Source organism: Scyliorhinus torazame, chromosome 12 (genome assembly GCF_047496885.1).
Source record: "Scyliorhinus torazame isolate Kashiwa2021f chromosome 12, sScyTor2.1, whole genome shotgun sequence".
In the NCBI taxonomy this organism is placed as follows: Eukaryota; Metazoa; Chordata; class Chondrichthyes; order Carcharhiniformes; family Scyliorhinidae; genus Scyliorhinus; species Scyliorhinus torazame.
In genome coordinates, this window is record NC_092718.1 from 20,727,938 (window position 1) to 20,755,165 (window position 27,228).

General features: G+C 46.2%; 2 protein-coding genes across 4 annotated transcripts in view; one reads left to right on the plus strand and one right to left on the minus strand.

Moving 5' to 3' along the window:
- The window catches only part of fam174b (family with sequence similarity 174 member B), a 33,424-nt gene extending 10,921 nt beyond the window's left edge, over positions 1 to 22,503 (minus strand). Inside the window, exons 1-2 of the mRNA XM_072470510.1 lie at positions 22,058 to 22,503; positions 16,024 to 16,158 (exon numbers count right to left, since the gene is read on the minus strand). Coding sequence (XP_072326611.1) covers positions 16,024 to 16,158; positions 22,058 to 22,347 — 425 coding nt within the window. The 5' untranslated portion in view covers positions 22,348 to 22,503. The remainder of the gene's footprint in view (positions 1 to 16,023; positions 16,159 to 22,057) is intronic.
- Positions 22,504 to 22,656: 153 nt separating this feature from the next.
- The window catches only part of ctc1 (CTS telomere maintenance complex component 1), an 89,953-nt gene continuing 85,381 nt past the window's right edge, over positions 22,657 to 27,228 (plus strand). The window contains exons 1-2 of one of the 3 annotated variants that reach the window (XR_011933861.1): positions 22,657 to 22,892; positions 25,168 to 25,358. Coding sequence is in view for 2 of the 3 variants with exons in the window: in XM_072470512.1 (XP_072326613.1) it covers positions 22,851 to 22,892; positions 25,168 to 25,358 (233 nt within the window). In the remaining variant the exon portion in view is untranslated. The remainder of the gene's footprint in view (positions 22,893 to 25,167; positions 25,359 to 27,228) is intronic. The other 2 variants (XM_072470512.1, XM_072470511.1) reach the window with 2 other exon arrangements.

The window sequence follows — 27,228 nt, forward strand, 5'->3', positions numbered from 1 at the left end:
TAAACCTTCCACCAGTTTTTAAGTTCAGGCTAATTGCAAATTCTGTTTCATGCATCACTGCTCAGAGCTATAAATGGTGATACAAAATTGACAGGATTATGGATGTTGCTGGCTAAGCCAGCATTTATTTCCCATCCTTAATCTTTCTCAAGAGGTGATGGTGAGCCGTCTTCCGTTTTGTTTTATTAAGGGGCAATTTAGCTTGGCCAATCCACCTACCCAGCACATCTTTGGGTCGTGAGGGCGAAATCCACGCAAACACAGGGAGACTGTGCAGGGAGTGAGCCGTCTTCCTGAATCACTTCTGTCCATGTGGTGTAGATACATCCACAGTGCTGTTAGGGAGGGATGTCCAGGAATTTGCCATTTGTTCACAGTCACAGGTTCAATGCAACTCCAAATAAGGATGGTGTGGACTTCCGGGTGCGGCTATGCCGAGGTAGGTCGCACGTTCGGCAGCTCCCGCCGGGAACGGACTTTTGGGCTCTCCAGAGGGGCCCCAACGGCAATTGTTCGACGGCTTCCAGTGTGGGAAGATGACAGCAAGGTCCCCCCCGACATTATATGGATTGGACCAGGAGTAGACCAGTTAAAAAAGTGATCTTGGGGCAGCGAAAAGTGAGAGGGAGGAAAAGCAAGATGGCGGCGGGTGGAGACCAAGCAGCATGGGCGCAGGAGCTTCTTTAACGCTGCTTTGAGGAGCTGAAGACAGAAATGCTGGCGCCAATGAAGGTGGCGATTGAGAAGCTTGTGGAGACCCAGAAGGCCCAAGGGGCGGCGATCCGGGAGATGCGGCAAAAAGTGTCGGAGAACGAGGATGAGATCTTGGGCCTGGCGGTGAAGCCGAGGTGCACGAGGCGCTGCACAAGAGGTGGGCGGAAAAATTAGAGGACCTGGAGAATAGGTAGAGGAGGAAGAAACTTTGGATTCTGGGTCTCCCTGAAGGAGTGGAGGGGCCCGATGCCGGGGCATACATGAGCACGATGCTCAATTCGCTGATGGGCGCGGGAGCTTTCCCCGAGGCCCCTGGAGCTAGATGAGGCTCATCGGGTCCTGACAAGGAGACCCAAAGCCAATGAGCCGCCAAGGGGAGTAGTGGTGAGGTTCCACCGCTTTATGGACAGAGAGTGTGTCCTGAGATGGGCCAAAAAAGAGCGGAGCAGCAGGTGGGAGAACATGGAGATCCGAATTTACCAGGACTGGAGTGCGGAGGTGGCTAAGAAGAGGGCTGTTTTTTTAATCCGGGCTAAGGCGGTGCTCGATCAGAAGGGGGTGAAGTTCGGGATGCTGCAGCCAGCGCGATTTTGGGTCACGTGCCAAGATCGGCACCACTATTTTGAAACGCCAGATGAGGCATGCAAACTGAAAAGTTGGACATAAATTGAGGGTTGGTCGTGGGCAGATGTTTACTGTGTTTATTGCATTTGGGGAATGTTCTCTGGGTTTGAGTGCTGGGAGTGGATGGGTGAATGGATTTGATGTGGGGGCTGTGGGAGAGTGTGGGCGTCGGTGTTGGAGGGGCAGGGCCTCACGGAGGAAGAGGGGGAGTGGAGGCGCAGGGATGGGGAGTTGGGGTAAGGGCACAAAAAGGAGCTGCGCCAGAGGGGGCGGGGCCGGCTCAGGAAAGCGCAGGCTTTTTCCCGCGGTAGGGAAGGATGGGGGTGGAGCCGGGGAGGGCGGTGCTGGAGGGGAGCGCTCACTGACTGCCAAGGGATGGGGGGATTTTCATACTGGGGGGTCGATGGAATGACGGGAGAGGCCGGGGTCAGCAGGAGTCAGTTGACTTACGGGAGTGTCATGGGGGGAGCAAAATGGCGAGATGTGGATCTAGCTGGGGGGGGGGGAAATGGGGGGGACAGGGTTGCTGCTGCATTGGCCAAAAGGGAGCAGGAAGTAGGAGAGGTAGTCGGGGCGGGGGTCCGCCGCCTGGGGGACTGGAGGGTGCGGGAGGTGTGGGCAGGTGGCTGGCCTAGAAAAGGAGATGGCTAGTCGGCTGGGGGGGGGGGGGGGGGGGGGAAAGAGTAGCCCCCCAATCCGGCTGATAACTTGGAATGTGAGGGGCCTGAACGGGTCGGTTAAGAGGGCCCGGGTGTTCGTGCACTTAAAGGGACTGAAGACAGACGTGGTTATGCTCCAGGAGACACATTTTGAAGGTGGCAGATCAGGTTAGGCTGCGAAAGGGATGGGTAGGGCAGGTCTTTCATTCAGGGCTGGATCTGAAGAACAGAGGGGTTGCAATACTGGTGGGAAAGAGGGTATCGTTTGAGGCAATGAATATTGTAGTGGATAATGGAGGTCGATATGGGATGGTGAGCGGTAGGTTGCAGGGGGTGCGGGTGGTACTGGTGAACGATAATGCCCCGAATTGGGGTGATGCCGGATTTATGAAACGCATGCTGGGTCGGATTCAAGATCTGGAGGTAGGAAGTTTGATAATGGGGGGGGGGGCGGGGCGGACTTCAGCACTGGACCGGTCTAGGTCCAGGACGGGTAAGAGGCCGGCTGCGGCCAAGGTGCTCAGGGGGTTTATGGACCAGATTTGGGGGGGGGGGGGTGGATCCATGGAGATTTGTCAGGCCGCTGGCCAGGGAATTTTATTTCTTTTCCCACATCCATAGAGCCTACTCCCGGATAGATTTTTTTCATTTTGAGTAGGGCGCTAATCCCGAAAGTGGAGGGAACGGAATATTCGTCCATAGCCATCTCGGACCACGCCCCGCATTGGGTGGAGCTGGAGTTGGGGGAAGAGAGGGACCAGAGCCCGCTGTGGCGCCTTGATGTGGGGCTATTGGCGGATGAGGAGGTGTGCGGGCGGGTGCGGGGGTGCATTGAAAGATATTTGGAGGCCAACGACAATGGGGAGGTGTAGGTGGGGTAGTCTGGGAGGCGCTGAAGGTGGTGGTCAGGGGAGAGCTAATCTCCATTAGGGCCCACAGTGAGAAGAGAGGGGGGAGGGAGAGGTTGGTGGGGGAGATTTTAAGGGTGGACAGGAGGTATGCAGGGGCCCCAGAGGAGGGACTACTCAGGGAGTGACGGAACCTCCAGACGGAGTTCGACCTGTTGACCACAGGGAAAGCAGAGGCACAGTGGAGGAAAGCGCAGGGGGCGACGCAGGAGTATGGGGAGAAGGCGAGTCGGATGCTGGCACACCAGCTTCAAGAGGGAGGCAGCGAGGGAGATTGGTGGAGTTAAGGAGAGAGGGGGGAATACGGTGCGGAGTGCGGTGAGAATAAACAAGGTATTTAGGGACTTCTATGGGGATCTGTACAGGTCTGAGCCCCCAGCGGGGGAGGAGGGGATGCGACGATTCTTAGATCGGCTGAGGTTCCTGAGGCTGGAGGAGGAGGAGCTGGCTGGTTGGGGGGGCACCGATTGGGCTGGAGGAGTTGGTTAAAGGATTGGGGAGCATGCAGGCGGGGAAGGCCCCGGGGCCGGATGGGTTCCCGGTTGAATTCTACAGGAAATATGTGGACCTGCTGGGCCCGTTGCTAGTGAGGACTTTCAATAAGGCGAGGGAGGGGGGGGGGGACCTTGCCCCCGACAATGTCTAGGGCGCTGATTTCTTTGATCCTGAAGCGGGACAAGGATCCACCGCAATGTGGGTCGTATAGACCGATCTCGCTCCTCAATGTTGATGCTAAGTTGCTGGCAAAGGTGCTGGCTAGGAGAAGGCAAAGGTGCTGGCTACGAGAATTGAGGACTGTGTCCCGGGGGTGATTCAGGAGGACCAGATGGGATTTGTGAAGGGTAGGCAATTAAATACAAATGTGCGGAGGCTCCCCAATGTGATTATGATGCCCCCGGTGGAGGGGGAAGCGGAGGTAGTGGCAGCTATGGACGCAGAGAAAGCCTTTGACCGGGTGGAGTGTGAGTATCTTTGGGAAGTGTTGCGGAGGTTTGGGTTCGGGGAGGGGTTCATCAGCTGGGTCAGGCTGCTATATAGAGCCCCGTGGCGAGTGTGGCTACCAATCGGTGGAGGTCGGAGTACTTTTGGCTGTACCGGGGGACGAGGCAGGGGTGCCCCCTGTCCCTCTTGTTGTTTGCACTGGCAATTGAGCCTCTGGCCATGGCACTAAGGGAGTCCAGGAAATGGAGGGGACCGGTCCCGGGGGGGGGGGGGGGGGGGGGGGGGGGGGTGAAGAAGAGGAACACCGGATGTCGTTGTATGCTGACGACCTGTTGCTGTATGTGGCAGATCCAGTGGAGGGGATGGCAGAGGTCATGCAGATCCTAAGGGAGTTTGGGGACTTTTCGGGGTATAAACTCAACATAGGGAAGAGTGAACTCTTTGTGGTGCATTCAGGGGACCAGGGAAGGAGGATAGACGAGCTGCCGCTGAAGAGGGCGGAAAGGAGCTTTCGGTACCTAGGGATCCAAGTAGCTAGGAGTTGGAGGGCCCTGCACAAGCTCAATTTGACGCGGTTGGTGGAGCAGATGGAGGAGGATTTTAAAAGATGGGACATGCTGCCACTCTCACTAGCGGGTAGGGTGCTGTTGGTCAAAATGACGGTCCTCCCGCGGTTTCGCTTTGTGTTCCAGTGCCTTCCCATTATGATCCCCAAGGCCTTTATCAAACGGGTAAGCAGGAGCATCATGGGTTTTGTGTGGGCGAATAAGACCCCGAGGGTGAAGTGTGTGTTTCTGGAGCGTAGCAGGGACAGGGGGGGCTGGCACTGCCAAATTTGTGGGGCTATTATTGGGCAGCCAATGTGGCGCTGATCCGTAAGTGGGTAATGGAGGGAGAGGGGGCGGCGTGGAAGAGGTTAGAGATGGCGACCTGTGTGGGCACGAGCCTGAGGGCGCTGGTGACAGCACCGCTCCGCTCTCGCCGAAGAGGTACACCACGAGTCCGGTGGTGGCGGCGACGTTGAAGATCTGGGGGCAGTGGAGGCGACACAGGGACGAGGTGGGAGCCTCGGTTTGGTCCCCGATTCGGGAGAATCATCGGTTCGTCCCGGGAAGGATGGATGCGGGGTTTCGGAGCTGGCATCGGGCAGGGATTAGAAGAATGGGGGCCCTGTTCATCGATGGGACGTTTGCGAGCCTAGGGGCGCTGGAGAAGTTTGGGTTACCCCCGGGAAACGCTTTCAGGTACATGCAAGTGAGGGCGTTTGTGAGGCGGCAGGTGAGGGAATTCCCGCTGCTCCCGGCACAGGGGATTCAGGACAGGGTGATTTCGGGTGTATGGGTTGGAGAAGGCAAAGTTTCGGCGATTTACCAGGAGCTGAAGGAAGAGGAGGAGGCCTCGGTGGAGGAGTTAAAGGGCAAGTGGGAGGAGGAGCTGGGAGAGGAGATAGATGAGGATCTGTGGGCCGATGCCCTGAGTAGGGTAAATTCTTCCTCCTCTTGCGCCAGGCTCAGCCTAATACAGTTCAAAGTTACTCACAGAGCGCATATGACAGGGGCGAGGTTGAGTAGGTTCTTTGGGGTGGAGGACAGATGTGGGAGGTGCTCGGGAAGCCCAGCAAATCAAGTCCATATGTTCTGGTCGTGCCCGGCACTGGATGGGTTTTGCAAGGACAATGTCCAAGGTGGTGAAAGCCCGGGTCAAACCGAGCTGGGGGTTGGCACTATTTGGGGTAAGGGACGAGCCGGGAGTGCAGGAGGTGAAAGAGGCCGATATTCTGGCCTTTGCGTCCCTGGTAGCCCGGCAGAGGATTTTGCTATTATGGAAAGATGCAAAGCCCCCTAGTGTGGAAGCTTGGATCAGTGACATGGCAGGGTTCACCAAGCTGGAGAGGATAAAGTTTGCCTTGCGAGGGTCTGTGCAGGGGTTCTTCAGGCGGTGGCAACCGTTCCTAGACTATCTCGCGGAGCGTTAGGTGGTCAGCAGCAGCAGCCCAGGGTCGTGGGAGGGGAGGGGGGTTCTTTTGGGGGGGGCATTTGGGTGGGTGGGGGGGGGCTTCCCTATTGGTGCTTTTAAATGTCATATGGGGGGTTATCGTTATATGGGGGAAATCCAATGTATAATTTTTGATTGTTGTGTTCTTGTTTCTTTCTTTTTGTTGGGGGGGGGTTTGTTGAAAATCTGTTCAAAAATTTGAATAAATATATATATATTTTAAATAAATAAGGATGGTGTGGTTTGGAGGGAAACTGGCAGCGGGTGGTGCCCTCGTGTATCTGCTGCCCATACCTTCAGTGTTTTTCAAACTTTTCTTCCACTTTTACCAATCGGTTGACCTTCGCGACCCACGCCGGCCGACCTTCACGACACTATTTTTGCTCAACTTAAATGAGACAGGATGTGGAGATGCCGGCGTTGGACTGGGGTGAGCACAGTAAGAAGTCTTACAACACCAGGTTAAAGTCCAACAGGTTTGTTTCGATGTCACTAGCTTTCGGAGCGCTGCTCCTTCCTCAGGTGAATGAGGAAGGAGCCTGAGGAAGGAGCAGCGCTCCGAAAGCTAGTGACATCGAAACAAACCTGTTGGACTTTAACCTGGTGTTGTAAGACTTCTTAAATGAGACAGGTGAGCCTGCTTGGTCCGCATGATCCCACTCCAACCAGATCCACAGGAGGAGAGGGCATTGCGTACATCAGGTGCAGAGTTCAGTCTGTTCCTTTGTGTCATCTTTGTGAGGATGAAAATCCAACCTCACACGTTGGTCGTTGTGAAGGGCAAGGTCAACAGCAACAAATGCTTGTTTTACTCAGCACTGGATACGCTGCTCCAGATGCTGACAGCCTCATGGATCTGTGACATGTTTTTAATGTGTTGTCACAGCTGAGGTGCACAAGTCCAGTCTGTTCATTTGGAGTCAGCGGTAAGTTAATCATTGACTTTGGGGACTCACATGCAAAAGAATTTTTCACCCTCACCCACCTCTTCTCTTTCAAAATCTTAAATTTCTCCTTTGGAAAGTAGCGACAAAAACTGTTGGTGAGTGATGAATGGAGCCAGATGCGACTGAATAAGGCTTACTTATCTATTGACAGTTCCCTTACTAACACTATTTTCTTCAAAAAGTCCTGTTACTTGCTTGCTGACAGCTACAAAATGGATAAATCTCTCCTCCATGATTTTGCGCCCAAAACATGGATGTACAGGGTGCGTGATGTCAATGTCGTAGCAGTGTGGGGAACCTGAAGTAGTTTTGGCTTTGTACTCGCACCGGAAAAAACTTTCAGTGACTTTTGGAAATCATCTACTTCTTCACAGTGCTGAAAGCAATCACCATCCTTATAGGGCAGCAGGGTAACAAATTGCTTCACAGCTCCAGGGCCCCAGGTTAGATTCCGGCTTGGGTCACTGTCTGTGTGGAGTCTGCATGTTCTCCCAGTGTCTGCGTCAGTTTCCTCCGGGTTCCTCCCACAGTCCAAAGATGTGCAGGTTAGGTGGATTGGCCATGATAAATTGCCCTTAGTGTCCAAAAAGGTTAGGTGGGGTTACTGGGATGGTGTGGAGGTGTGGGCTTAAGTGGGTGCACTTTCCAAGGGCCAGTGCAGATTCGATGGGCAGAATGGCCTTCTTCTGCACTGTAAATTCTATGATTCCTTTGCAATTCGCAGTTGTTTATAATTGAAAAGATGTTTGCAAGGCAAGACATAGTTAGCATCCAACTCTCTTTGACAGTACTTCCCTGCATATAACACACAGGGGCTTTGCATCCTGATTTGCATTGGCACAATTAACAAAGCCATACCTCAAGAAATCATTTTGTACTGCTTTGTTCCCAATTTCAGTTTCTTCTCAATGAGAAGTTCACCAAAGGTCCTGGAGCTCTGTGTCCAGCTCACACCGGCACTGCCTTGTCCTACCATGGACTCTCCTGAGCAGTTCTCTCCACCAGATTCAGTTATAAAATCCTGGCTTATTTGTATCTCAGGCGCTCTCTTCCTTATTACAAAATGACCCATCTTCAGTTCTTTACAGTCCTGTTACCGGTTTGCTGACAGCTACAAAATGGAGAAATCTCTGCTCCATGATTTTGCACCCAAAACATGGATGTACAGGGTGCGTGACATCAGTGTATGCGCTGGGCGCGTGACCTGCTCACTGCCGCCGCTTCTATCAGGACGATTGCAGCGTTCGCATTTAAAGGTCTGTTGCGGCCGGCATTCTGAAAAACCGGTCGCTGCCATTGGGCCCCTTCTCCTGTGATTGGAAAAGCCCCAAACGATTGCTCTGCAACCCTCCCAACACCCACCCTTGAAACTCGACCCCCCAGTTTGGAAAAAAACATCTCACCAGGTGGCAGAGGTCATGGGTTTGAAAGATGCGGTTGAGTTGCTACAGTGCAATTTGCAGATAATAAAACAAGAACATGCTGGAAAAATTCAGCAGGTCTGGCAGCATGTGTGGAGTGAGAAACAGAGTTAACGTTTCAAATTTGTGTCACTCTTCAGGTTTCCAGCATCTGCAGTATCTTGCTTTCATTTGAATATTTATTGTAGATGTTGATAGTGGGGGGATTCAGCGATGGTAATGCCATTGAATGTCAAGGGGAGAAGGATGGATTCTCTCTTGTTGGAGGTGGTCATTGCCAGGCACAAAATGTTCCTGTCGCTTGTCAGCCCAAGTGGGAGCGTTGTCCAGGTCTTGCCACATATGAACACGGAGTGTTCCAGTGTCTGAGGAATTGTGAATGGTGCTGAACATTGTGTAATCATCTGCAAATATACCTACTTCTGACTTCATGATGGAAGGAAGGTGCTTGATGAAGCATGTAACTATGGTTGAGTCCAGGACACTACCCTGAGGAGCTCCTGCAGTAATGTCCTGGAACGGAGATAATTAACATCCAACAACCATCTTCCTTTGTGCTAGGCATGACTCCAATCTGCCTCGCCCCCTGCAGAGTCATAACCGTTGCAGTATTCAGAGTCTCCAGTCATTTCTTGATATCATGTGGAGGGAATCGAATTGGCTGAAGACTGGCATCAGTGATGCTGGGGACCTCCGGAGGAGTCCGAGATGCATCATCTACCCAGCACTTCTGGCTGAAGGTGGTTGCAAATGCTTCAACCTTTTGCACCGATGTGCTGGGCTCCGCTTTCATTGAGATTGGTATATTTGTGGTGTCTCTTCCTCATGTTGGTTGTTTACTTGTCCACCACCGTTCATGACTGAATGTGGCAGGATTGTAGAGCTAAAACAGATCCATTGATTGTGGGATCAATTAGCTCTGTTCATCGCATTCAGCTTCTGCTGTTTGGCATGACAGTAGTCCTGTGTTGTAGCTTCATCAGGTTGACATCACATTTTTAGGTATGTCTGGCATGCCATCCTATACTCTTCATTGAACCAGGGTCGATCCCACAGCTTGGTGGTAATGACAGAGAGAGGGGGATATGCGGGGTCATGAGTTTACAGCTTGTGGTCGAGAACAATTCTGCCGCTGATGATAACAGTGCCTCATAGGTAACCATTTCTCAGTTGCTAGTTAGATTTGCAATTATCCCATTTAGCACAGTGGTAGTGCCACACAATACAGTGAAGGGTATTCTCAATGAGAAGGAAGGTGGGATTTCACCTGCACGACAGTACTTGCATACTTTAAATCAGTAATTACATTCAATAAGTTATCGAGAAATTATAAAAACCAAGCTCTGTAAAATAAAACTTTCCTTTTAAACCTAGTTTACTTTTGGTGAACAGATTGTAATTAATATGCTGTTTGTTGTTTTACCGAATTAGCCAATTTATGCAAACTCCGTGATAATGGGAAAGTGTGTGGGGAAAAATGTCACCTGCACAATCGCAATGGAATCTCAGGCGTGATTTTGCGAACTTCCCTACATATGCGCATGGCATAAAAATGAGTACTGCTCATTTTTATGGCTAAACGAACAGAGCAAGCTGCTTGCAGTCAGAGCAAATTGGTAAACTGATAATATTCACCATCAGCAGCAATTCTGCTAGAAGCATCGGATGAAAACCCTGCTCCCAAGAGGGTTTTGGACGAACTCTGGCAGAATGTAGGAACAACTTGATAATACAATGCCAAGATCTATCTAATTTTCCTTATACCATGATCAGAAAGAGTTTAGAGGGCGGAAGACGGGAGGCTGGCCAGGAGTGTGCTGGAGGCAATAAGGGCATAATGTATTCTTCATGTGACTCACTGTAAAATACTTTCATGAATTCTTGCTGCTTTTAGATTATCAACCTTACCAAGGCACAGTTCAAAAAGGCCGTCATAAAATTCTGAAGTACACCACGTCTACTGCTGTACTCATCAAACTCTAGTCACATCCTCAAAGAAAACCAGGTTACATTGGCAAGGTCTTCTCTTCATGAAACTGGCTATATTTTATGCTTTTACCTCTATCCAGCAATTCCTCTTTAATAAGGATTTCCAGAACTTTACAAACAACAGAGACATCAAATGCACTGGTCTGTAGTTTCTCCGGAGTAATTTTTGTTACATTTATGGACCAAAACAAAAGTAAACATCCCCAATCCCCAGGCAGCTCTCCATTATTCTGAGATTGTGGACGATTTATACTAGAGTTCCTTTAATTTCTTCCCTTATTTCCTCAAGAAACGTCAGGTGCATCTCGGACCCCAAGATTTATTCACCGTAGGTTGTGCTGACCGCCTGGCAATCTTGGTTCAGTATTATGAATTGTGTTACAAGTTACTTTCACAGCACCCTATAATTCCTCTCCCAGCTCAAACATACCTGTATAACCCGAGGCGACAGAGCGCACTTAGCATTTTGGCAATGTGTGTACCATCAGTCGCTGTGCCATCACCCAATCCCAATTTTAGTGGCCCGCTCTGGCCCTAGTTTTTCTTCGGAGTGAAAATAATTGGTACTCGCTGTTTCTCTTGCACATCCAATTCAGAGTTCACCATTGCCACTCTGATACCCTTTTAAAATTGCAAGCAGAAATATTTTCTCACTCGCTCCATTTTCTTTTATGGTCTTCTTTATGAGTTGCTTGTTTACCCATCCAACCAGGTCAGAGAGCCTTTGTTTTTACCCTTGCATGGGTACACATTGAGTGCAATGGACCAGAGTCACTATCTTGAAGGAACTCCATTTTCCCAGTCATATTCAAACATTCAAGTTCATTCTGATGAAACCTTTGAAGCGCTTAAAGTTGGTGTCATTAAAATCTAGCAATTTTGCTTGGCTTTAGTGACCTTTTCAGTTCAAGTTATGTCATTAAGATTACTGGTAATTAAAACCTCACCCACCATTGTGTGGGCGATTTTTTTTTTTTTTTTTTTTAAATTGCTCATATTAGTCATAAATCAAATGCAGGGTGTTTTCTCCCCATGTTATTTCTTTCACAGATTATGGTCATCTTATTGGTCACCTTTCCTCCTTAATTTTGCAGTTCCAAATCACCCTTGCCTGGTGGTCCATAGCATTGCACAGTAAGGTTTACAAAAGCAAATTTCTGCAAATCCAAAGTAAAAAACAGAAAGTACTGGAAATACTCAACAGATCAGTCAGTGGACGTAAAGGCAGAAACAGGGTTAACTTTTCAGGTCAATGACCTTTCATTAGAACTGGATAATGGTAGAAATGTAATAGGTTTTAATCAAGTGAAAGGGTTGGGGGAGGGAGTGGGGGGGGGGGGGGGGGGGGGGAGAGGAGAGACGCTAAGATGTTAAAGAACAAAAGGGGAAGTCTGTGGAGTGCAAGACAGAATTGGATAAAGAACCAACAGCGATCTTCTCTTTTTATGCAGTAAATAAATTCATTAATTGGGTGGACTGAGTGGTGGAGGCAGATGCAAGATGTCTTCAAAGCCAAATTGTAAAAGCAGCTGACGAGAAAACTTGCCAGGCTCAGAGGAAATGGGAAGGGGCAAGCTAAATTACTCTTGCAGAGAGCCGGCATTAACATAATGGGCCAAATGGCTTCTTATAAGACTATAAGGCAGAGGAGCAGCAATAGGCCACTCAGCCCATTAAGTCTGCTCCACCATTCAACAGGATCATGGCTGACCTGATGTATTCCTCAACTCCACTTTCCCACCTTATCCCCATAGCCCTGGATTCCCTCACTGATTAAAAATCTTGTGTGGAGATGCCGGCGTTGGACTGGGGTGGGCACATTAAGAAGTCTTACAACACTAGGTTAAAGTCCCAGGTTTGTTTGGAATCACTAGCTTCCTTCATCAGGTGAGTGATGACTTTAACCTGGTGTTGCAAGATTAAAAATCTGTTTATTTCAGTCTTGAACATACTTAACAACCCAGCCTCTACATCCCTCTGTGGTAAAAAATTCTAGATTCAGTATTCCCAGAAGAAATTCCCCCTCATTTCGGTCTTAAATGGGAGACCCTTTACTCGGAGATTATGTCCTCTGGTCCTAGACTCTGCCACAAGGGGTAGCACAGTTGCTTCACAGGTCCAGGGTCCCAGGTTCAATTCCCGGCTTGGGTCATTTGTCTGTGCGGAGTCTGCACGTTCTCTCAGTGTCTGCGTGGGTTTCCTCTGGGTGCTCCGGTTTCCTCCCACAGTCCAAAGATGTGCAGGCTAGGTAGATTGGCCATGACAAACTGCACTCATGTCTAAAAAGGTTAGGTGGGGTTACTGGATTGAGAATAGGGTGGAGACATGGGCTTAATTAAGTAGGGTGCTCTTTCCAAGAGCTGGTGCACTTGATGGGCCGAATGGTCTCCTTCTGCACTGTAAATTTTATGATCTATGAACCTCAGTATTTACCGTCAAGCCCACTGAGAATTTTATATGTCTCAATAAGGTCACATTTCATTCTTCTAAACTCCAATGAATACAGGCCCAACCTACTCAACCTCTCAAGAAAATCCCTCCATACCCAGGATTAACCTACCGAACATTCGCTGGTCTACCTGCAATGCCAGTACAGGTGTATTTCTTATGTAGATAACCATTCAACGAGTCTATTAATCCAACCAAATGATTCTTTCCTGAGTTACCCATTTTCATATCCTTACTTGCCTGTGCCTCATTCCTCTCTGCTTCCACTTCTCAGTAGATTGTGCTTAAGGAGAAGGGAGACAGGTTTGGCTGGTTTACTGCAAGGTGTTGCCAAATTCTGAACAAACAAAAACTAAACGTATGCAGCTGACATCAGAAACAGCTGCATAAAATGGAAATGTGCTGCAGGAAGAGGAACTGTTTTTTTTAATCGGAATCATATCATCCAAACTTGATGAAAGTGATATGCGATTTTAAAAAAATTCACCTAACATACATTTGTAGTTAACACAATGACTATGCCAGGGAGGTTTGGTACACTGATGTAACACACCTCACAGGAGCAGCAGTAGTTTGAACAAAGCCTTTTAATTGGTTGAAATATTTTCCAACATTATTGTTGGCAGCTAAGATGACTCATGAGGAGAGTTTGCGGTTTCTGTTCATTAGGTAAGGGTATCAAGGGATATGTAGCAACAGGACGTAAATGGAGTTGGAAGTGAAGATTGGTCTCAATCAAATTAATTGACAGACAGCCTCAAGAGATTGAAAGGCCTACTCCTGTTCCTATATTCTACCCATTTCTCTATCTTTGCCATGAGCATGGGTTCAACTTGCCTGGCTTTATCCTGTACAAAGTGGCTAGGTTTATGAAGACTGACATGAAAGTGGACCGAACTGAGAAACAGGTGCTGGGATTTTCAGATGTGTTTTAGACCGGCAGACTGCAAGACCAATCTTCATTTTGTGTTAATTATATTAAAATTTGGTGCCCCCCCCCCCACCACCGCCATCCCAACCGGAGTTAAGCCTTTCTTCTTGTGAGTACTTCTTCCTGGCATCAGTTCCAAACAAGTATATAAAACTCTAAAATATCTGTCCCTTTTATCATAGCTTCTCTGACAAACCAAAGCGCCGGTTTTGAGTTCCCTTGTGTTAGTTATATATACTTCTAAAAAGGTGCTCTCCGAACTATACATTGAAAGGCAAAGCTTTCGCATGCCATCTCAGGCACAAGAAATATACTTCCCAACTGGTGCTGATCACTAAACTGGTGGGATTTTACCAGGGCAGCTTTATGGCTTGTTGCTTTTGTCCACCACAAAACTCAAAGTTTTGGTTAGTGTATTGAAATAGTATCCAGGAACGTCCTTTTGCATTTATATTTTGCATTAGATTTTTCTATAAAGTAAAACTGGTCAAATAAGTTTAGTGAGTTTGTTTATTGGCTTTTAAAAAAAAAAAGTTTCTTATATAATGGAATAACATCATGGGCATTCCATGTAACATCCAGTAAGTTTTTACTGTAACTTTGGATTAATCTATTTTCTGGAGAATAAAGACACAAATTTGCGTTCACAAGAGGTTCTGTCTAATTATAGAATATCTCCGAGTTGTCAAAATGGATTACCATCATGGCAAAAAGCTTGAACTGTAACATGCATTACTATCCATGAAAGTCTCTTCTACTGGCTGCTGTTGTGAATAGCCCCAATGTGTTTTGTTTTGATCAACTAGAAATTACTTTTCTTCCATGGATTTGGAAACAAAGAGGTCCTTTGTCAATTTACATGAGAATTAGGAAAGGGGACAAAAATTTCCCAACAAAAACACTTCTTTAAAATTACAGCAGCTGGTTTTTGAATGGTCAGAGACCATGAAATTAGCAGCTCATACCAAATGGAATTAGGATCTTGAAGGTTGCAGCTAATTGCTACAATATGCAAATTTAAAAAAGTACATAAGGCAGCTTTTTATCATGTTATTCAGCTAATTGCCGTAATCCATTAAGTATCATCACAAATGTCACATTACATAGATGCTGTTTGTCCACATCGAAATCTGCAAGTCTTCAACAAAGAATTTACTATAGGCGTAATTAGCTAAATTATTTTATTTAGTATGCCATAAATGTACCTAGTTAGGTTTTAATCTATCCCCTATTAACTTTCCGAGGACTGAAAGGCTATTTATTTTCGATATTTAATTCTAAGAGATGAACAAATACTTTCGGAATTATATTATGTCAACATCATATTAATAAATTGTGTGTTTCCCATTTGATACAAAAAGAAATGGAAAAGAAATAGGCGAGAATTGCACAAAATTATTGCAGTTAATCTGGTCTGTCAAAAGTTAAACGATGCTTCACCTCTTTGTCCCTCATTTCTTTCATCTATGTGAAATCTTCCCAATGTCCCTGCATATTCTACATCAAACTTTCCAAGATTATCCACCTGAAGTAGTTAACTGTTTACTCTCTTATGGAGCTCAGATCTGTATCCCTGACTAAATGAGGGGTTCTTCTTAATGAGTACAATTGAGAACACTGTATAGATATGGCCAAAATCTGACTTAAATGTACAGCGTTTTAGCTTTTATTCAAAATGATTGGGCAGTCCTGTTTCAGCATGAATATCTACCAGCTGGCTGAATGGAAAGCTTCAACAACATGCCAATGAAGATGCTTGTTGGCTTACGGGAACCACAGTGTTTTGTTGGGACTGAAGGAAGACAATTTCCATTCCAATGTTTATATGGCATTGGAACCTGCTTGATAAGACTTCTGTGATGTGCCTTGGGATATTAAATGCACTATATAAATGCGAGTTGCCGTTGCTAATTTTATATCGTCACCGTAAAAGAACTACCTTGTCAGACAAATTTCCCGTAAAAATCTGGACAACCCGAATATCACTAGTGGAAGCTAGGTACATTCAATTTTTGATCACAAAACGTGTAACGAAAGCTTCCCAATTGCTCAGTTATTAAAGGGAACATGCATCTCAGGTGCACAAGCCACGGGATCCCAAATTTGATCCCCGAGGAGTTACTTCAGCTGGGACAAAGGTAGGTAATGTTACAGTCAGATTCAATACTAGAAGGTAGATATTGACAGCATTCCCAATGCTTGGTTGCTCTCCAATGAGCTGTGCTTGTGAGTATGTTTGTCTGGATCTTAATAGACAGGCCCGTGAGATGTCTCATTGCAAAATATGCTATTTATGCACTAGGAATATTTTCTCAATGACTGGTGTATAAAATACTTCTATTCGTACAGAATGCACATCATTGAGTGATTTAAATATTAAAATCATTGTCCTATAAATCACTAGTGCTGAGATTTGGGGGAAATCTGGGAAGAACCATGATGTACCTGCTGTATTTTACATCAAACACTGTGGCATCTTCATCATCGTCATCTTCTTCATTGAGTGGGGTCATTTCCACCTTTTCTGCTGGAGTTGTAATTATATCATATTTTCTTGTTTTCTTGATTTTTCTTCCAGACCTGAGGGCAAGAACATATATGTGTATTCAGAAGACAAAAGTGATTATTAAAGATGTGTCCATTCCAACTGAAACAAGGACCATTTAATGTTGAAATGCAAGAAAGTGTCGGCAGTAAGCTTACAGGAGTCCACCAAGAAAAAGAGTTCCTTTCGCCATTGTTTACAGAACAGCAGCAATGATGGTGGGAGCTGACATCAAACACACGTCCAATCTCAGTATTGAGCCTGTGATGTAGAAGGTTCATGTTGCTAATTGTGACAAGACTTGGCTTCGAGCCCAGTTTATTTCTAAATAACTTGCTTTTGAAGAAAATCAAGAGGGTGTAAGGAGAAAAAGAACAAAGAAAAATAAAAGTTGCCTGCCCACTCAGTCTGCACATTCCATGAAGGCTATAGACATCATCAACTTAATCTTCCAAGTGGCTCAAAGAGCAAGGGAACACTCATAAGAAGATATAAATTTGAAACTTCATCATGATTTTCACAAGTAATGCAACATAAATTCTCTGATGAGCATTTTAAATGTCCCAGGACTCTCCCACAGTACTATACAAGTACCACAGTGTTGCATTCATATTGGACTGTCAGTCTGCATACCTCCTTTAGCTTTCAATCTTATGTTAGATACATCGCTTTTTCTAAAGGAGTTAAACTGACCTTTGCTGGGAATCTGATCCATACAAATTATTTTGTGAGAAACAATTCTTCTGATCTCTACTTTGACTTGAAGCTCATTCATTTTGTATTTGCAGCTGCCAACGCTATCCTTAAAGGCCAAGTTAAATCAACTGATTTCACCTGCCCCAAATCTTGAGACTTGGATTAAGCTCCCTCTAATTAGGCTGGTCACCAACTAAAACAAATAAATTCTGAGAGCTTCTCTTTGGAACTTAAAAACTCTATTCCTGGGACCATCTTGACCACGCATGTTCCAGGCTCACCGAAGTCTCCTCCCTCGACTCTTTTCCTGGTACACTAATGGCCTGTTTTCAACATTTTCTGTTTTCATTTCAGGTTTTAGAAGTTTGCTTTTTACAAGTTTGAACAAATACTTTGACTATATGTTTACGTGGCCTACTTATAACGCACAAAAATAGTTGTATAAATTTAACTTGATGACAGAATGAAAGAACCTATTGTATTTGTACCTTAACTAGATTCAAGCATTTCTGGGCAGACTGGAACATCATAGATTTGATAGTATTACGCACGTCTTCACAAGACACTTGCCTACTTTGATGAAAACATCAAGAGAAAAAAAAACTGAACTGGAGTTTTTATTTTACTGGCATTTATTTGCCCCTCAGGTCAGTTGCGAGTTGCTGTGGAAGTTCAGACCTTATTTTTCTTAAATGCACGAGAAACAAACAAATGTGGTTGTAAGCAGATACGAAAGGAGAAAATGCTGGAAAATCTCAGCAGGTCTGGCTGCATCTGTTGGGAGAGAAAAGAGCGAACATTTCGAGTCCAGGTGACCCTTTGTCAAAGCTGGTTTCAGATTCCAGCATCCGCAGTAATTTGCTTTTATTAGTTGTAAGAAGATGTTCCCTCACATTTTTATTGAGAATCATTGGTGAAAGGTCAGGGCCAATATTGAAAGCCAAGATCAATAAAAGTATGAAGCAAAGACAAATAATAATCTTTCTTGTCACAAGTAGGCTTACATTAACACTGCAATGGAGTTACTGTGAAAATCCCCTAGACTAATTACTGGTGGTTAGGTGACAAAGATGCTTTTAGAAGTTTGCACATCTCAGAAGAAAGGGAAGAATAAAGAGTGGTGCAGGGTTCCAATGACCAAGTCTTTGGAAAATGAACTGTCTTGAAGGGCAGAACCATGAGTTCCAATTTCAATAAACAGAATTGTAAGATGGAGGTCTATTCAGCTGGTGGGCGTGGATCGAAGGTGGAACAAAAGGCTAAAAAGTCAGAAAAGTAACATAAGAATAGTCGCCCGTGGCAGTGAAAATAGAACAGAGTCAAGGAGGACTCAGATATGAAGCGTAGAATGGCGAAACTTCACCCAGATCAAGATCAGATTGGGATCAGACGCAAATGTATAATTCAGCACCAAATTTCTAAAACCAGTCGCACATGGCTGACTCATCCACAAACTTACCGGTTTCGGAATACAATCAAAATCGAGGCAGAATTATTAGGCAATCACAGGTATCTTGTAACTCGATGGGATTGAAGGCCGATAAATCCCAGGGCCTGATAATCTACATCCCAGAGTATTCAGTGGTCCTAGAAATAGTGGATGCATTGGCAGTCATCTTCCAAGATTCTACAGACGCTAGCGATCAGAGGGTAGCTAATATAACCCCACGATTTAAAAAGGGAGAAAACAGCCTGATGTTGGTAGTGGATAAAATTTTAGAGTTCATTATAAAAGATTTAATAGCAGAGCACTTGGAAACCAATGGCAGGATCGGAAAAAGCATGGATTTACGAATGCTTGAAAAATCTACTGGAATTCTTCAAGGATGTAACTAGCAGAGTTGACAAGGAGGAGCCAGTGGTTTATCTGGACTTTCAGAAGACTTTTGACAAAGTTCCATATAAGAGATTAGCGTGTAAAATGAAAACGCATGGGATTGGGACAGTGAGATGGAGACAGGAAACAAAGAGCAGGAATAACAGTAACTTCTTTGCAGTGTTAATGGGAGCCTACTTGTGACACTGATGAAAAGATTTTTATAGATTATTTTTCCTCATGGCAGGCAGAGACTAATAGGGTACCGTAGGGATTAGTGGTAGGGCTCTAGCTTTTCACAATATATATTAATGATTTAGATGAGGGATCTAAATTGCCAAATTTGCAGATGATCCACAGCTGGATGACAGGGTGAGCTGTGAGGAGGATGTAACGATGCTTCAATATGATTTGGACAATTGAACGAGTGGGTAAATGCATGGCAGATGCAGTATAATGTGGATAAATGTGGGGTTATCCACTTCGGTGCAAAAACAGGAAGGCAGATTATCGGAATGGCTATAGATTGAGAAAGGGGAATGAGCAAAGAGACCTGGGTGTACTTGTACACCAGTCACTGAAGGTAAGCATGCAGGTGCAGCAGGCGGTAAAGAAGGCAAATGTATGTTGGCCTTCATAGCAAGGGGAATGGAGTACAGGAGTTGGGATGTCTTGCTGCAATTATACAGGGCTTTGGTGAGACCGCACCTGGAATAGTGTGCAGTTTTGGTCTCCTTCTCTGAGGAAATATGTTCTTGCTATAGAGGGAGTGCAGAGAAGGTTTACCAGACAGATCGCTGAGATGGCAGGACTGATGTACGAGGAGATATTGAGTCGGTTAGGATTATATTCGCTTGAGTTCAGAAGAATGAAGGGGGTCTTGTAGAAACCTATAAAATTCTAACAGGACGAGACAGGATATATGCAGGAAGGCTGTTTGCAATGGCAGGGAGTTCAGAACCAGGGGTCACAGTTTAAAATTCAGGGTAAACTATTTAAGACTAAGATGAGGAGAAATTTGTTCACCCAGAGAGTGGTGAGGCCATGGAATTCGCTACCATAGAAAGTAATTGATGCCAAAACAGTTTATGTTTACAAGAAGGAGTTAGATAAAGCTCTTGGGGTGAAAGGGATCTAAGGGTATGGGGGGAAAGTGGGAACAGGTTACTGAGTTGGGTGATCAGCCATGATCATAAAGAATGGCGGAGCAAACTCGAGGGGCCAAAAGGCCTCCTCCTGCTCCTACTGTCTATGTTTCTAGTTGTGATGGTGAACTACTAGTTTGCCTAACTCTTTCAGCAGCTTACTGCTGCAGTTATCACCACATAAAAAGCCTGACCATTCTGAACAGCTTATATTATGAATGCACATCAAATTAAATTAATGATCTGTTCTAAATCATACATTGGTTTGTAATTCCTGGCACTTTTTCCATTATAAATGCCTCTTTCCAAAAGCGTAATGGAAACCCATCAGCATAATTACACCTCCCTGGGAAAAGTGTTGTAATACTATTACAGGCAGTTTTCCATGACAAATGCTAACATAAGAATATAATGAAAATATAAATACGAGAACAGAATGCATGACTTTAAAATAGATAATGAAATGAAAAATGAAATGAAAATCGCTTATTGTCACAAATGAAGTTAGCTTATTGTCACAAATGAAGTTATTGTGAAAAGCCCCTAGTCGCCACATTCCGGCGCCTGTTTGGGAAGGCTGGTACCGTGAATTGAACCGTGCTGCTGGCCTGCCGTAAAAGCCAGTTCTTTAGCCCTGTGCTCAACCAACTCCGAACAAATACAAATTAGATCTGCACATGCACTTGAAATTATCGCCAGACACTAACCCACCAAATGTGAAGATTATACAACTGGTCCTGATGACGTGTGTAATACCAGTCAATAAGTATTAAAATCTTACACCTGCTACCTTTTCAATAACTTACTTAGAAGGCAAGATATCACAAAAATTAAAAAATAAAACTAGGAAATGGCCAGGCAGCATCCGCAGAGAAACCTTTGATTGGTCATTGACATGAAATGTTAAGCCTGTATGTCTCTCCACACACACTGCAAGGTGTTGCATGCCCATATTTACAATGGAAACTGGCTACAATAAAATTGAAGGAAGGTGCAATTACAAAGAGAGGTCACAAGTAGTGGGTTTCAACAAGAAAAGTTGACACAGGAACTTATGAATGGAAATACGAAGGATTTGATGAGCTTAAATTGGACAAATGAGTTGCCTCTATATACACACACACACACACATATATTACAGTAATTACAGTACAGAAAGTGGCCATTCAGCCCTGGCTCACTGATCGAGCAATTCACCTAGTGCCACTCCCTTGCTTTCTCCCTGCAGAAGAACTGCTTGGGCATTGTGTAATCATTTATTTGTGAGACAAAACGCATCCTTCTAAATTGGATTTTGTGAAGGTCGCCTGCATGCTGGCTTGACTAACTAGCCTTCCAGAAAATAATCCAATTCCCCCCTTGAATGGCACAACCGACTGCCTCCAACTCAGGGACTGCTTTCCAGATCCTAAATATTTGCTGGCCGTGTGAAAAAGTTTCCCCCTCCTATGTTGCTATTGCTCCTTTTTTAAAAAAACTATAGAGTACCCAATTACTTTTTTTCCAATTAAGGACCAATTTAACGTGGCCAATCCACCTACCCGGCACATCTTTGGGTTGTGGGGATGAGACCCACGCAAACTCCACACGGACAGTGGCCCGGGTCCGGGATGGAACCCGGGTCCTCAGCATCGTGAGGCAGCAGTGCTAACCACAGCTTCTTTTGCCAATCACCTTAAATTTGCCACCCCTCCGTCCTCTACTTCTCAATCCTCCTGCCAGCAGCAAGTTTCTCCCCATCCACACTGTCCCGCCTCCAGAGCCCCAACCCCTCCTATCCACCTACTTAACTGGAATTCCTCATTCCTGGAACGCTGATAGCAAAATCTGCGCCCCCTCCTCAAGTGGGCGGCACGGTATCACAGTGGTTAGCACAGTTGCTTCACAGTGCCAGGAACCTGGGTTCAATTCCCGGCTTGGGTCACGGTCTGTGCGGAGTCTGCACGTTCTCCCCGTGTCGGCGTGGGTTTCCTCCGGGCGCTCTGGTTTCCTCCCACAAGACATGCTTGTTAGGCGAATTGGACATTTTGAATTCTCCCTCAGTGTACCCAAACAGGCGCAGGAGTGTGGCGACTAGGGGCTTTTCACAGTAACTTCATTGCAGTGTTAATGTAAGCCTACTTATGACAATAATAAAGATTATTATTGTTATTATTAGGTGCAGCGCCCAGAATTGGTCAGCGATTATTTTTAAGCCTTATTTCAGGTGAGTGGTGTGGATTGATATTTATAAGTCCCCCCCCCCCCTCTCTCTCTCTCTCTCTCAGACACGGTTACCTGATGACTCTGACCAGCAGGCACACAATCAGGAGGAAAGCCCCGGCACAGGCCGCCAGCACCAGGTTCTTGAGGGTGGACAGGTTGCGCAGGAGGGAGGCGACATTGTCCAAAGCGGTGGCGGTGCCGTTGCTCCGGGAGGCGGCGGTGCCGTTCCGGCTGAGGGGGGCAGAGACGGCCGGTGTCTTCTCAGAGGCCGACGAGGTTTCGGCCGCCAGCAGCAGCACCAGCGGCGCCCACAGCAGCAGCAGCAGCGCCGGCGGCCACACGCACAACCCCCAGCGGCACATAGGCGGTCGGTGGGTGGGGCCCTCTGTCTTTCCGAGGCCGCCCGGCTATAGGTTTCACTGTTTGGAATGAGTCTTTCCTCTCGCCTCAGCTTCTGCGACGCGCGGCTCGTGAGTCCAGTCAGCGCTCAGGAGAAGGAGGCTGTGTGGGGGGCCGGATGTCGACGCGGCTGCGGGGCGCGGGGGGGCCGGATGTCGACGCGGCTGCGGGGCACGGGAATTTGGATGCCGACGCGGCTGCGGGGCGGGTCAGTGGGATACGGAGGGGACCGGACGTCGACGCGGCTGCGGGGCGCGGGACCGGAAGTTGCTTCTCACTGCGCCTACTTGAGCGACGAAGCCATGAAGTGACAGTTGGCTCTGCCGAACGTTGGTGCCGTTATCGGCGGGGTTTTAAAATTTAATTGGAGATTGAGGCGTTATCGGTTTACATTTGTGTGTTTTTAAAAAGGGTTCCGAATCGAATTGACCGTTGATGCCTCTTCCCCTAAGACGTATTGAGTGTTATGGAGGAGTTTGTGTCAGGATTTGGGGAGCTGAGCAGTGCTGTGAGTGTGACCTCCCTTCGTAATAACCGCCATTTTACCTCAATTTATTAATTAGTCCACCTTCTGAACATTGACAAAGTCATCCTACCAGTCAGTCACTTTCTAGCCAACTGATTGGCCATACGAGGCTCCCCAGGTTGAAAAGAAATGATAATCGCTTATTGTCACAAGTAGGCTTCAAATGAAGTTACTGTGAAAAGCCCCTAGTCGCCACATTCCGGCGCCTGTTCGGGGAGGCTGGTACGGGAATTGAACCGTGCTGCTTGCTGGCCTTAGTCTGCTTTACTAGCCAGCTATTTAGCCCACTGTGCTAAACCAGCCCCTGGTATCCATTGCGAGGGTCTGAACGAAAAGAAAGGGTCGGGTTCAATTCCTGTAACGGCCTCCCTGAACAGGCGGCGGAATGTGGCGATGAGGGGCTTTTCACAGTAACTTCATTGAAGGCTACTTGTGACAATAAACGATTATTATTAAACAACAATGACACCAGTTATTTAAGGTTCTTGATTTGCTGTCTGTCGCCAAGTGGAAGTGATCGCTCTGGCTCATTTAATTTGGGCTCCCAGCTTTGGAGGATGCTGAAAATGTTCCAGAATAAGCAAAGAGACTTAAGCGTGAAATGTGTGATAGGGTGCCAGAAATAAGACCATAAGACATAGGAGCAGAATTAGGCCACTCGGCCCATTGAGTCTGCTCCGCCATTCAATCATGGCTGATATTTTTCTCATCCCCATTCTCCTGCCTTTTCCCCATAACCCTGGATCCCCTTATTAATCAAGAACCTATCTGTCTTAAAGAAGCTCCATGATTTGGCCTCCACAGCCTTCTGAGGCAAAATGTTCCACAGATTCACCACCCTCTGGCTGAAGAAATTCCTCCTAATCTCTGTTTTAAAGATCATCCCTTTAGTCTGAGATTGTGTCCTTTGGTTCTAGTTTTTCCTACAAGTGGAAACATCCTCTCGACATCCACTCTATCCAGGCCTTGCAGTATCCTGTAAGTTTCAATAAGATCCTCCCCCCTCATTCTTCTAACGCTTCACCACCAACGAACAGTGGCAGCTGTGTGTACTGTCTACAAGATGCACTGCAGTAACACACCAAGATTCTTTAGACAACACCCAAACCCATCTAGAAGGACAAGAGCAGCAGATACCTGGGGACCCCACCACCTAGAGGTTCCCCTTGCTGTTCCTTCACTGTCGCTGGGGAAACATCCTGGAACTTCCTTCCTAACAGCACATTGGGTGTACCTACACCTCAAGGACTGCAGGGGTTCAAGAAGGCACTCATCACCACCTTCTGAAGGGCAACTTGGGTGGGCAATTAATGCTGACCTAGCCAGCGACGCCCACATCCTGGAAGTGAATTTAAAAAAGTACAAGTTAATGTTTGAGAAACTGGGGTTCTCTTCGGAACAAAGTACTTTTTTTATGCAGTGAGTGGTAATGAACTTGCGGTAATGAAACCAATCAGTGACTTCAAAAGAAAATAGTAAGAAGCCTTACAACACCAGGTTAAAGTCCAACAGGCTTGTTTCGAATCACTAGCTTTCGGAGTGCAGCCATTTCCTCCAGTGTTGTTGTCCTGTTGTTGTCGAATCTGGAATTATCTGCAAAGAATTGAGCAGATGTCTTTCAATTTGTCACAATTGCAGTAAACACTGTTGCTCTCAAGGAAAAGATGGAGTTATTCTACCTTTAAGCCTGAGGAAGGAGCTGCGCTCAGAACGCTAGTGATTCGAACAAGCCTGTTGGACTTTAACCTGGTGTTGTTACACTTCTGACTGTGCCCACCCCAGTCCAACGCCGGCATCTCCACATCAAAAGGAAATGGGGTGGGTATTTGAAGGTAATTAACCAGCAGGTATACAGGGATTGACTGGGAGAGTGGGAATGACTGCATTGTTCTGAGGAGAGACTGCACCGATTCAATGGACAGAATGTCCCCTTGCACCGTAAATGCTGGTATGACGTCTATAACTTTTATGTGGAGTTCAAATAGGAACGGAGTATGGGATTGTAGCTTCTAGGTCATGTGTATGCTGTGGAATTTTGTTTTCCATTGTTTCTGGCTGCTTTGATGATACTAATAGCTTTATGTTGTAAAAAGTGTGTCAGAACAGAGTATGGTTGGATATCGTCTTTTTGATTAACTGCTAAATACATGATATCTAGTTTGTCAGGATATCTCTAATTCTTTTGAGGTGTGCTTTAGAAAAACTTAACACATTGAAATACTGGCTGTGATATTCTTTCTTGCATTTCAATTTGCAGGATGTTCAGTGGCTACAGAATTTGTACAGATTTACAGCAGAGAACATCCTTCCTGTTGTTGTCGATTCTGAAATTACCTGCAAAGAATTGAGTAGCTGTCTCTTTCATTGTCTATGCAGAATTTGTCACAATTGCAGTAATCCCTGTTGCTCTGAAGGAAAAGATGGAGTTATTCTACCTTTAAGCTACAGGTATTGTCAACAAATCTACATTCTTTACATGGCTCTGTTTTAATAAAGGGGCCAACTGAACGTAATAACTATATTTCTCTTTCAGCTACTAATTGACTTGTGCATTGGTAGCAATTTTTCATTCCAGCATTTCTGTTTATTTTGTTTTTTTATCTAATATGTGTCGGATGGTAGTCTAGTAGTACTGTCACTGGACTAGTAATCCAGAGGCCCAGGCTAATGCTCTGGGGACGTGGGTTCAAATCCCACCATGGCAGCTGGTGGAATTCAAATTCATAAAATCTGGGATGGAGTGATGTGTGTATGGGCGGTGGATTTGGATTTGTTTATTGTCACGTGTACTGAGGTACAGTGAAAAGTATTTTTCTGCGAGCAGTTCAACAGATCATTAAGTACATGGGAAGAAAAGGAAATAAAAGAAAATACATAATAGGGCAACACAAGGTATACAATGTGACTACATAAGCACAGGCATCGGATGAAGCATACAGGGTGTAGTGGTGTAGTGTTAATGAGGTCAGTCCATAAGAGGGTCATTTAGGAGTCTGGTAACAGCGGGGAAGAAGCTGTCTTTGAGTCTGTTCGTGTGTGTCGTCAGACTTTTGTATCTCCTGCCCGATGGAAGAAGTTGGAAGAGTGAGTAAGCCGGGTGGGGGGGGGTCTTTGATTATGCTGCCCACTTTCCCCAGGCAGCGGGAGGTGTAGATGGAGTCAATGGATGGGAGGCAGGTTCGTGTGATGGAGTTTGTTTTCGCAAGCTCACCTCTGCTCATCATTCAATCTTTGTTTTCATCCTTGTGCACATTGCTTTTTAAAATCTTATTTTCAACGTGGCTTTTACTATGTACTGAGATTTGTTGGTCAATGTTTCAGCACTTTTGAGTCGAGACAATATACTTTAATTCTCGTTGATTCGTGGCAGCTGGAGTAGGTTTTTGGTGGCGCAGCTGCCTTTGAGAAGTTCACCGCCCAGATGATACGGTGCACACCTGTGAAGCGCCTTGGGACGTTTTACTAAATTTAAGGTGATCTACGAATGCAAACTATTATTTTCATGATGGTCCACAATCTTCCATTGAGAACCATGGACCCCAAAACAGTGAAATCATTCACCTGGCAGTTAAATATACAAAGAACAAAGAAATGTACAGCACAGGAACAGGCCCTTCGGCCCTCCAAGCCCGTGCCGACCATGCTGCCCGACTAAACTACAATCTTCTACACTTCCTGGGTCCGTATCCCTCTATTCCCATCCTATTCATGTATTTGTCAAGATGCCCCTTAAATATCACTATCGTCCCTGCTTCCACCACCTCCTCCGGTAGCGAGTTCCAGGCACCCACTACCCTCTGCGTAAAAAAACTTGCCTCGTACATCTACTTTAAACCTTGCCCCTCTCACCTTAAACCTATGCCCCCTAGTAATTGACCCCTCTACCCTGGGGAAAAGCCTCTGACTATCCACTCTGTCTATGCCCCTCATAATTTTGTATACCTCTATCAGGTCTCCCCTCAACCTCCTTCGTTCCAGTGAGAACAAACCGAGTTTATTCAACCGCTCCTCATAGCTAATGCCCTCCATACCAGGCAACATTCTGGTAAATCTCTTCTGCACCCTCTCTAAAGCCTCCACATCCTTCTGGTAGTGTGGCGACCAGAATTGAACACTATACTCCAAGTGTGGCCTAACTAAGATTCTATACAGCTGCAACATGACTTGCCAATTCTTATACTCAATGCCCCGGCCAATGAAGGCAAGCATGCCGTATGCCTTTTTGACTACCTTCTCCACCTGTATTGCCCCTTTCAATAACCTGTGGACCTGTACTCCTAGATCTCTCTGACTTTCAATACTCTTGAGGGTTCTACCA